Raw genomic sequence first — 12156 nt, forward strand, 5'->3', positions numbered from 1 at the left:
AAGAATGCAGGCCTTGGAAAAAGTTATGCTTATTGATTAAAATCTACATCCTTATTGATTAAAATCTACATCCTTTGAAGTACAGATTATAAACACAGTAAGTGGTAACACACCCAAAATCTCACAGCCTTTTGTTTCCTGCACTCGACTACAGAAGAACAGCTTGGTCACAGACAACAGGTCACGAAATCAGGCTCTGAAAGTCATCACCATCAACCAAAAGTGATTCCAACCCAGCAACGGTGCTACACATCTTGGATTTTGCGGGCAGACCACAGCACCAGGGGGGCAGGCCAACATTTTTTGCTGGCCCTTGAGTGCACCACTGACCGTGACCATCAAGCAGCAGAGGATTTCACTCCTCATGACGCCTTTCTATTTTACTTCAGAAGCCTTCAGCTGAAACTGAATGAGAACCATTTTAACACATCGCATAAAACGAAGAGCCAGCGCAGGAGCGCTGTTAATGAAGAAGTGTGACGGCCACAAACAGAAGCTGAAGGTGCGCATCCCCGCGGTCCCTGAGACACGGGCACTGCTGGGGAGTTATTCCGCTCCCACAAAGTTGTCACCCACAGCAGCGGCGGCTCCTCACGCCCAGCCCAGCCCAGCCCAGCCCAGCCCCGCCGAGCTCGCCGGCGTCCCTGGCCCTGCTCTGGCCGGGAGCTGCGGGGGCCGGTCCGCGGCGGGGCGGCGGCTGTTGGGCCAGGGGGGTGACCCACCGCGGCCGCTTTTCTTTTCTTCACGAACGCCTTCGCACCTCCTCAGCTCCCCGCTCCCCGCACCGGGACCCGCTGCACCGGGTCCCTGCGGTCTCTCGCCTCACCCCAGCCCTGCGCCGCTGCCGGCGGCGGTCCCCCCGCTCCGGCCCCGGCCCTGCCCCCGGGCGCTCCCGCCGAGCCCGGCTCCGCTCCGCCGGCAGCCCAGGCGCGGTGCCATCCTCGGCCGGGAGCGGGGCTGGGCGCCGGGAGCAGCGGGGCAGCGCACGCAGCCGCAGGGAAGAGCCGCGGGGAGCCACGGCGGGACCGGCAGCCCGCCCGCCGCCGAGCTCGGCGCGGAGGATCGGCACATCCCCGTTCCGCCGGGGGCGGCTCTGCCAACCCCCCCGCCGCTTCTCCGCCTCTCTCCCACCCTCCTTGCCTGCCTCCTTCCTTCCCTCCCCGCCCCTCCGGAGCGACATCCCTGCGAGTTTGCCTGGCTGCCCGCGCCCGTCGCCGGGCGCTCGCCGCCGCATCTCCCTCTCCATCAACTCCGGGGAGCCGCCGGCGGAGGGCAGGGACCACAAGTTGCGGCCAGCCCGGGTGGAAAAGTAGCGGCAAGAGCGGAAGAGGCCGGAACCCAGCGCAGCCCGGCCCAGCCGAGCGGGGCCGGCACGGCGGCCGCCACCCGCAGCCCCCGGCCGGGGCCGGCCCCGCAGGCCCCGGGCCGCGCCGGCCGGGACAGAGCTTCGCAGCCCCGCGGGAGCGGCGCGGTAAGAGGGGCTGGGCTCGGGGGCGGCGGCGCCGCGCTCCGCGCCGAAACTTGTGCAAGTTGTGCGGGCAGGGGCGCGGCGGCGGCGGGCGCCCTCTGGCGGGCGCGGTGCGGGCGGCGCGGCTCCCGCTCGGCGATCCCGGCTGCCGCGTTTCCTGCTTTCCGCCGCCCTTCCGCACGCCGAGCCGCTCGCGTGGTAAAAAAACACGCGTGTGCTCTTGTTTTAATTCGTGATGAATTGAATTCCCGTGGCCTGCGTCAGATTTATTTCTATGAGTAGCTCCTGCTAGCGTACCTGGAATTTATTCCATGAGACCTCATGTTCGCGCTGGAAATGGTGAAATAAAGTGAGCTTGAGTAGCCAATCTGAATTGCTCTTTTATCGAGGGTAAATTTTGTGGAACTTTGAAATGCTCCTTCTTTTATTTCTTGATTTCCTTAAAATTCCTTTATTTCCTTCATGTTTCCTCTAAACTTAGCAGCAGTTTGCAAGTAAAGTACTTTAAATATGTTCTGACATCTGCACAGCTTCAGAGAACTTTTGTTTCTGTTTCCACAGAAAGAACCTACATGTGAAGTGAAAGGAAACCTGAAACTGCTCTTCTTACAAGAAAGTATTGGCTTTCTGCCTCTTTCACATGTTTTCCTTTTGCATCATAATGGAAGGAGCAGGATTTTTTGAATCATCGAGGACAAATTTGGGCATCACTAGCTGAAGAGAAGATTAAAAATTCTTGAAGATATGTCAATATGACTCTTAATTCAGGTGCATCTTTCACAAACAGAGAGGAATAGTGGTTAAAATCACTGCAGTTTCATCGAAAGGATCTAACAGAGGATCTATGTTGATTTTTTTTTATTATTTTTTTCTTTCCTTCCTGTCCCTCCATGAATCCCAAAAGAGAAAGATGGAAAGAGTGTGTAAGGAAATTGTAAAAAGGCAACGACTGAAGACAGTAACTTCAATTTTGGAGTCTATTTTCCAAGTGTTCTATATTCCCTATTTTATCAAATATAACACATCGGCTGGAATAAATTGTATCATTCTGTGATCAGTGGAGTTTTCGTCTGCTCTAAAAGTGGAATTTGGTCCAATTGAAAGCTTTTTAAAAAAGTAAACATATTACTCCAGTTCCCTTTTTAGATCATGCTTTTCAAGTTACCAAGAGATAGTGTTTCAGTCTGTTACTGTGCAGTCAATCTGTGCTTTATATGCATATCGTAGAGATTTTACTTTTTCCCTGATTTTAGTGCTTATGCTTGTAGTGTTGTATTTGAGAAAAGTGTGAACAGACAAGGCACCTGAGATTTAATTTTTCAAGAGCCTTGTCATTTCAATGTTGTATCTCAGATTACAAGTAGTCTGAGCCTTTGTTGTAATGCACAGTATACAATAGGTCTTTTCTCATAAAAATATGCCTTAAGATACTATTTTTTTAACAAACTGGATGAAAGTTTGATATCTGAACACTGTTTAGTGAAGAAATGTATGTCTGGGGAAGAGGAGCTGCCTAATGGATCATGGCTCTGATGTTCACGGGGCATACTCTATTTCTAGCATTAATGGTGTTTGATGTCTTCACTTTTGAAGAATCTGTAAGCAATTACTCTGATTGGGTGACTTTCATAGAAAATGTAGATCAATATGAAAAACAGCAACTTGAAGGTCTTAGTGCTGAGCAGAAGCTGAAAAGAACAGTTATTCATCCAAGCTTGTATTTCGACCCTCAGGATGTTCAGGCACTGAGGCAAAAGGCTCGTACAAGCCATTTGCATCTCTTCAGAGCCATCAGAAGTGCAGTGATGGTTATGCTGTCCAACCCTTTGTACTACCTACCTCCACCCAAGCACATTGATTTTGCGGCCAAGTGGAATGAGATTTATGGCAACAACCTGCCCCCTCTGGCATTCTACTGTTTGCTGTGCCCCGAAGATAAAGCTGCGTTTGATTTTGCCCTAGAGTATATGGATAGAATGGCTGGCTACAAAAACTGGTTGGTTGAGAATGCTCCTGGAGATGAAGTGCCACTCGGACACTCCCTGACAGGATTTGCCACTGCTTTTGACTTCTTGTATAATTCACTGGAAAATGAGAGAAGGCAGAAATACCTGGAGAAGATATGGTCCGTAAGCGAGGAGATGTATGAGTACTCCAAGGTTCGTTCCTGGGGAAAGCAGCTTCTCCATAATCACCAAGCAACCAATATGCTTGCTCTGCTTATTGGGGCTTTAGTTGCCGGAGTGGACAAAGGATCTCAGGCGAATATTTGGAAACACACTGTGGTTGATGTGATGGAGAAAACGATGTTTCTCCTCAATCATATTGTGGATGGGTCTCTGGATGAGGGAGTAGCTTATGGGAGTTACACAGCCAAGTCAGTAACACAGTATGTTTTCCTGGCCCAGCGCCACTTCGGCATTAACAACTTGGAGAATAACTGGCTAAAAATGCACTTTTGGTTTTACTATGCCACCCTACTGCCAGGTTTCCAGAGGACTGTGGGTGTTGCAGATTCTAATTACAACTGGTTTTATGGTCCTGAGAGCCAACTGGTTTTCTTGGATAAGTTCATCATGAAGAATGGAGCTGGTAACTGGCTGGCACAGCAAATTAGAAAACACAGACCCAAGGATGGGCCAATGGTGCCATCCACTGCACAGAGGTGGAGTACATTACATACAGAATTTATATGGTATGCTGCTGAAATCACTCCTCAGCCACCTCCTGACTATGGTACTGCTAAAATGCATGTGTTTCCCAACTGGGGAGTTGTTACTTACGGGGCTGGATTGCCAAACAGTCAGACAAACACTTTTGTATCCTTCAAGTCTGGGAAACTCGGTGGGCGTGCTGTCTATGATATTGTTCACTTTCAACCCTACAGATGGATTGATGGGTGGAGAAGTTTCAATCCGGGACATGAACATCCCGATCAGAACTCCTTCACTTTTGCTCCCAATGGACAGGTGTTTGTATCTGAGGCTCTTTATGGACCTAAACTCAGCCACCTGAACAATGTCTTGGTGTTTGCTCCATCTCCTACAAGCCAGTGCAACCAGCCTTGGGAAGGACAGCTTGGTGAGTGTGCCCAGTGGCTGAAGTGGATTGGTGACGAGGTTGGAGACTCAACTGGAGAAATTATAACAGCCTCGCAGGCTGGTGACATGATGTTTGTGAGTGGTGAGGCGGTATCTGCTTACACATCAGCAATGAAATTGAAAAGTGTGTATCGCGTTTTGCTGCTCTTAAACTCTCAGACATTGTTAGTGGTTGACCATATCGAGAAGGAGGAAGACTCTCCTGTTAATTCAGTCAGTGCCTTTTTTCATAATCTTGACATTGATTTTAAATACATACCCTATAAGTTTAAGAACAAGTACAATGGAGCTATGATGGATGTGTGGGATGCCCACTACAAGATGTTTTGGTTTGATCATCGTGGGAGTAGTCCTGTTGCTAGGATACAGGAGGCTGAACAAGCTGCTGAATTCAAAAAGCGATGGACTCAGTTTGTAAATGTTACCTTTCCAATGAAAAACACGCTTACAAGGATTGTTTACCTTTTCTATGGCCCATATGTCAATGTTTCTAACTGTAGACTCATGGATAATGCAAAATCTGGATTTCAGATTTCGCTCAGTGTCAACAACACTGAAAATACCATCTCTGTTGTGACTGAGTATCAGAATTTAAAGGCAAGGTTTGATTACTTGGGATTTGGTGGTTTTGCTAAAGTAGTTCATGGGAATAAAGTGACCAAGTTTGGTCTTGGTACTGAATCTGTGAAAAAAGATATAAAAAATAATAGGGTAGTTTTCCCATTTGGATTCAAAGTGAACATAATTGCAGGGTTAATTTTGGGCGTCAGTTTGGTCATACTGGCTTTTCAGTGGCGGTTTTACATATCCTTTGGCAAAATGTTGCGTTGGATCCTGATCCTGGTTGTTACACTGTGGCTTATTGAATTGGTGGATGTGTGGAGCATGTGTACTCAGCCCATCTGTGCAAAGTGGAGCACTGACATGGCAAGGCTAGAACGTGATAAAGGCAATAAAGCCAAACAATTAGAAGGAAACCCTGTCGTTTTGCCAGATGTTATCATTACTTCACTTCCCACTTCTGGTGCAGAAATTTTAAAACAGCTGTTTTTCAACACCAGTGACTTTTTATACATCAGGATACCTACACCCTATCTTGAAATTCCTGAGACTGAATTTGAAATTGATTCCTTTGCAGATCCATGTGAATGGAAGGTTTCTGATGTCCAGAATGGTAATTTTCGTCTTATCCAAGGGTGGCTCCAGTCTCTAGTTCAAGACACGAAGTTGCATTTACAAAACATTCATTTATATGAAGCTAGCAGAAGTAAAATTGCTCAGCATTCTGCATTAAGCAAAGACAAAAAGAAAAGGTCCAAAAAGAGAGAATCCCTGTTAGAGCAAAGAAGCAGGGCAAGAGGAAGTCAAGAAAAAGATGCTGAATATATTAGGGAACTGAGAAGACACCTTGTCTATTATCCTAATGCACGACCTGTGCTTAGTTTAACCAGTGGGAGCTGGACATTAAAGCTTCCCTTCTTTCAGGAAATCTTAGGGCCATCAATGAGAGCTTTATATGTAGTGAGGGACCCACGCGCATGGGTCTATTCAATGCTGTACAAAAATAAGCCAAGCCTTTACTCCTTGAAAAATATTCCACAACGCTTGGCTGCAATGTTTAAAGGGGAGAATGGTAAAGGAAAATGTAGTTTAAATGAAGGCTATGCCTCTGAGTTTGAATCACTGAGAAAAGAAATTTCAAATTCTAATTCAAATGCTATTTCTGTGTTGTCCTATTTATGGCTAGCAAACACAGCAGCAGCGATGAGGATAAACAGGGACTTGCTGCCAGCAAATTATCAGCTGGTCAAGTTTGAAGATATTGTGAGCTTTCCTCAGAAGACTGCTGAAAAAATTTTTGCCTTTCTTGGTATTCCTCTTCCTCCTGCTAGCTTAAACCAAATATTATTTGCCACCTCCACCAGTCTTTTCTATATTCCCTATGAAGGGGAGATTTCACCGAGTAGCATTCATGCCTGGAAACAAAACATGCCCCATGAAGAGATTAGACAGATTGAAGATATCTGTTGTTCACTGATGGACCACTTAGGATACCCAAAGTTTATAGAATAAATGCTGCTGGTCAGCAGAAATTTGCACTAATGATCTCTGAGTCCCAATTTGTGGATAAATATTAGATAAGTTTGTTTATTCTTGTAAAATGTGTACAGTCTGCTACTTTCAGAGAGATTATTTTAAGAAAAATGTAACTGTTCTTGAAACTGTGGAAGGGTTTTTTTTGTTTTGATTTTGTTTACTTTAAGAAGATATTGTAACTATTTTTGTGGCCTTTTGAAAAAAGCTGTGTGAACCTTTGCAGAAGCACCAGCTGGGGCCTCTATAGCTCAGGGGATTAGTAATAGAACAGAGAGCTTTTCACCTCCAGCTCACCAGTTTGACACCAGCCCAAATGGTTAATTCCGGAAAGTATTTACCATCTGATGATTGTATATGATGGTTTATGTGAAATTATACTTGTCAAACTGGTCCTGTTCCCAATGGTCATTATTGGCCCCCTTGGACGAGTTTACTGATGCATTCTGTCGATGTCTCACTGGTCACTATGGTGGTACAAAATAAACATAAGCTGAGATTTAGGGCTGTTCAGCATCCCTTTAGTGGGAGGAAACATAACATTAAGTAAATCTAGTTTCTTATTTACAATTTGAGCAGACAGGTCCAGGACTGGAATGGACTCAGATATTAAAGCTTGTTCTAGGATATGATTCCTGCATGTCAGAAATGTGGTACTTAAATTTGGGGTTGATGTTTCACGAAAGAGAAATATTAATTTTTCTGTTCCTGACAATGTGGTACCCTTTGTGAGCCTGAAGTGAATTATATGGAGGAAAAAAAAATTGGGATGAAATCCAAGAAACTAGTAAGATCCCTTAAATGTGCGGTTAAATTTGTGTAGTTTTAATCTGCCTCAACCTAATTTTGAATGTTGTTAACATACTGACTTCTTGAACTCTTTTATTCTATACCTCTTGTCTTAGAGGTTCTGCAAGGATATTCTCTTTTTGAGTGAGACTCTTCCATCCTTTGTTGTAACACATTTCTTTGCTCAATTCTGTGCATAATTACCCTGGGACCAGTGCAGCTATGTGATGCCATTGGTAATGGCCTATTGTTGATGTCTGCATAAAATGAAATCTGAGATTTAGAGGACCTCAAATAAATCTCTAGCCCTGTGTTGCCGTGGGATGTTGTGCTTGTCTGTATAATGAATTTCTGAAGGACAGCCATTGCTAACCTCAGGTCTTCGATCAGAGAGGGGAGAGATCTGAAAATCACCTGACCCTCAGCCACCTCACATTTGAGTGATGTTTCCCTGCAGCAAACTATTTCCAAAGTTATCTGATAGTGTTTCTTTAACATGATGCTGTGTATGATATTTGTTTGAAAACAGATAGGCCTGATAGGATAGTTGCATCTTTGTCACAGCTTATTCTTTTCTTGAATCACATTCTTTGTCTGCACATGCCCCTTAAGAAAAAAATTCTCATTTCCCAATTTGACTTGCTCAGCATTCTCTGGAAATGCATGCATATTGTAAATGTCTGCAGATGTGTATATCAGATCACAAAGAGACCTATTTCCTTGACCATCTGTTTTTTATTATAAGTGGAATTGTGTTGAAATATGCTTCAATTGGTTTGTGGGAGCTGGAATCAGAGCTTATTATATTAAAATATGTGTGTAATTGTTATTTATTTGGGTGGTAAGTTGGGCAATGTCAAAAGTGCAGTGAGTTTCTTCATAGGGATTACAGATACCCTTGCTGAATTTTAATATAAAGGAGTTCTTCTTTTTCTGCCAGTGTTACCATTATGTCCCTGTCCTACCCAGCTGTTTTGTCCCTCCCATAAGTACATTTCATGTCCTTGAGATATCTCATTGCAACCTAGATAAAAGTACCTCTTTCACAGACAGTCATTAGTATGGCAAAACAGGCTTCTACTGTGATAAAGCTATTGATAATTTGTGGTCTTACTCACAGTAAATTACCTGTCATTTACTAGCAGTAGCTGTATTTTCCCCTTCAAGCCTGTATTTCACCTTTGGCTTGGTGGAGTGCCATGTTAAAAGAAATATTAAACAAGTTAATATACATTGACATTTTAGTAAAACTTTTGTTTCCAACTATCATCCTCTCAAATTGCCTTCTCTCTGCAGCCATTTTTGATTGTATGTTAAAAGAAAGTATTGATGTCTGTACAGTTTGTACTTGACAGAATAAATTTCAGCATTTACTTTCTATTTCCAAGATTTACAGTCTAGAATCAGAACAAATAAAAAGGCTTTTCTCTGTCAGAAGTTTTAGGGCAGCTGAAGGTAAGATTTTGTGGTCATACAGTTGTTCTCTAAAATTCTCTTCTGTTACTGGTATTCAGAAGAAGAATGGTCACTCCACAGATACAAACACTGACCTCCCCTTGCTCCATATAGTAATGTTTAAAACTGTCAATAAACTTTGAGAATTGTTTGAACTTTTTGAAAAGAATATCTGTTTAGGTGCGTTGTGTTGAAAAGTGTTCTGACACTTTCATTTACACTTTCATAAATACACTAATGAAAACTTAGTCTCAGTACTTCTTTTCTTTCTTTCTCTCCCTCTATTAAATGTTGATAATTATTTATACTGTATTTTAGTTTGAATTGTCCAGTTATGACACAGCTAAGATTCTAATGTATTTTTAAAAAGGCAGTTTTTATTTAAATTCTTGCCTCTAAATCATATTTGGAAGCATAAGAAAAGTAAATACCAAGGAAAACATTTCAGTTATTTACTTTGTAAGTAAGTGACATTGGCCTTGGGGAGATGCACACAGGTCTTGGCATTCAGAGTTCTATCAAACAGGATAAATCTGTAGTCTCTGAGCACATCTAAATGCCTCTAGTGCTCCCAGCAGGCTTTTTCCAAGAGCAGTGTCTGTGGAGCTGATCGTCAGTATCATGGTCAGGCTGGTTCCTTCGCCCTTTTTGTGTGCAGCTGGCATTCAGTCCTCATCAGATTTATGCTTGAAAACTTGTCAGATCCAGAGTTTAATTTCTGCACAAGATCCTCAGTTATGTAAAATATATGGCACAACTCATTTGACAGTGTAATACTATTCTGTTAGTGCTAGAATGCAATTCAAATAAAAATTGCTTTTCAGATTTTATGAAGTTATTGTTAACTGATTTGTAAAGCTTCAGTTATGGATCAGAATTTTTCTGAAACTGTAAAAATGGTTTCATTTGCCATTGAAACAATATGGAATAATTAGTAGCAAACTCCTGTCCATCCTACAGTCAATTACTAGCATTAAAGACACTATTTATTTCGTGAATGTAAACATACATTAACTGGAACATAATGCTGCATTTCCTGAAAACATTTGAAGTGCACAGTTCAAGATAAAGGATGAAAACATGTTATCAATATTTCTGTAAGTTGCAAAAATCATCCCGTTTGCAAGTGGCCCATATGTTGGGTTCCATATGCTAGAATATTTTGTAATTAGAAGCTGTGATACTTGTTTAGGTGACTTAGTAATTTATAAAAATTATTTTTATTTACATATAAATTTTCTTCAAGAGGATAAGTACTGGATCCTTCCAGTTCTATGGTCAGGGCATAAGCTTTCATTTCTTCTGTACTCCATTATTAGATTTGGTTCAGACTAAAACCTTATTTGCTTAAATCTCATGAGGAATGGGCTGTTTTCCAAGTGAAGAGTCTTTCTGGAGACTTACTGTCTCAAATACCATATCTCAGTGTGGAATACAGACCATGAATTATGGATCAAATCTGTAAATTGTGAGCTGTTCAGAATGGGACCATAAGTGGCATGATGCCTTGGTGATCTCAGTGAATGTTGTGCCCTTGCTTTCAACAGGAACAAAATACTGTCATCTACTGTCATAAAATTATTATCAACTAGTTACCCTGAATATTCCAGAACAGAAGAAATGGCAGGAAATAAAAACTGTAAGTGATCATTAAAGATGATTCTTCTTGATATTTGGTGGCAAAAGGAAGGGTATTCTAATAATTTAAAAAATATAAATTGCTCTGTAAGTCTAATCAAAGGCTGTAGGCTGCCTGATAAATTTATAAGCCCATAAAAGGAGGTATAGAAACAAACATCTATTCAAAGTAATCTACAAAGCACAATTTTCAAATGTCAGGACTCTCATTTTCTTTAGTGAGGAAACATTTGCTGGTGTGTGATCAACACTATTCTCGTAAGGGATGTGAACAGATAATCTCATGCTGTCTCTGAAAATACTTAATAATGGGAAAGTGCTGTTTCATGTGGCTGAAATGATGCTGGTTCAAATTAAACTATACATCTTTTGAGCAGGCAATGTGCTGAGAGTTATTTGTGATGGAGGAGAACAAAGACAGTCTGATCTCATTCACACAGAATAATTTCTGAAAGCTTAATTTATGGTGGTATAAATTCAACACTTTGTTTACTGCCTTTACTGAGAAAGGTATTGTGGAGTTTTAAGAACATGACCTGAATTAATCTATGTCACATTAGGTAATTTAACTTTCACATCTAAATAAGGAGTCTTGTCACCCTAGAATCAATGGAAAATGAGTGTTGCCCTCAAAGGTAAATCAGACATTGCTGCTATCTTTTTAAATACTCAAAAGCCAGGATTGGTGAAACCCTTAATTTACATGCCCACTGACAGGCCTCAGATGAAGTAGGATGAATTTGGATTTAATGTGTATGGTCTTACATTTAAGTAGATATCTGTGTCTGAGCAATTCCAGTGTATACACGGTCCTAACAAAATTTTCTGAAACATCCTGCATAAAATAAAACTATTGTTAGTAAAACAATGTGCTTGTGTTTTCCTCTTTCTTTGTCGATATTATTTTGCCACTTCATATCTCACAAAACTTCGTAATGCGGTCCAGTATACATATTTCAAATTTTAAAATACTGCTATTCTTGTTTGGAATATGAAAACCATTTTTACCTTTCAGGAAGTATTGGTAGCCAGACCTGATTCTGTCTGCCTCTGAAAGCACAGTAAGAACATTTGGTATTAAGTGAAAGACCGCAAAATAGCTGTATTCCTAGAACAGAAAAGGTGATTTCTCACCCAGATTTTTAGGAATTAGACAGCTGGTGCAATCTGTAAATTTGAAGTCTCTTACTCTGTAAATACTACTTGCAAACTGTATTTAGAGTAGCCCTCTTCTAGTTCCTGAGCTATACACAGGAGATTTTTCAGAGGCAGATATTTGGCCTTGAAACCATTCTTAAATGTAAGGAGGCAAGCAAGTTGCAGCAGCCATGGATGTCCCTGTGTGTTTATTTTTGTTTTAAAGACACATAAGTCGAATAAATGAAGCTCTGTGGATATCTTTTGCTGGATGTGGGCTGGCGCAGGCAGCATCTGTCAGATCCAGAGGCACAGGTAGTTCAGCCTCCTTGTTGCTGCAAACACCTGTAGCCCATTGGAGGTGCAGCTGAGCTGCATCTAGTGTTCTGCAGCTGAGTTTTGCAGATTTAACTTCATTTTTTGTTCATTTAGGTTTGCAGTTTGTGTTTGTGTTTGGCAATTTACAGGAGCAAG

At 42.2% G+C, this 12156-nt stretch overlaps 1 protein-coding gene across 1 annotated transcript; it reads left to right on the plus strand.

Annotated features, from left to right (window-relative positions):
• Nucleotides 1-1399: 1399 nt before the first annotated feature.
• DSEL (dermatan sulfate epimerase like) lies at nucleotides 1400-11413 on the plus strand. Its single transcript, XM_058025819.1, has 2 exons — nucleotides 1400-1471; nucleotides 2030-11413. The coding sequence occupies exon 2, from the start codon at nucleotides 2992-2994 to the stop codon at nucleotides 6640-6642; it is 3651 nt and encodes a 1216-aa protein (XP_057881802.1). The 5' UTR covers nucleotides 1400-1471; nucleotides 2030-2991; the 3' UTR covers nucleotides 6643-11413.
• The last annotated feature ends 743 nt before the right edge of the window (nucleotides 11414-12156 follow it).

This window comes from Melospiza georgiana, chromosome 1 (genome assembly GCF_028018845.1).
Source record: "Melospiza georgiana isolate bMelGeo1 chromosome 1, bMelGeo1.pri, whole genome shotgun sequence".
Taxonomy (NCBI): Eukaryota; Metazoa; Chordata; class Aves; order Passeriformes; family Passerellidae; genus Melospiza; species Melospiza georgiana.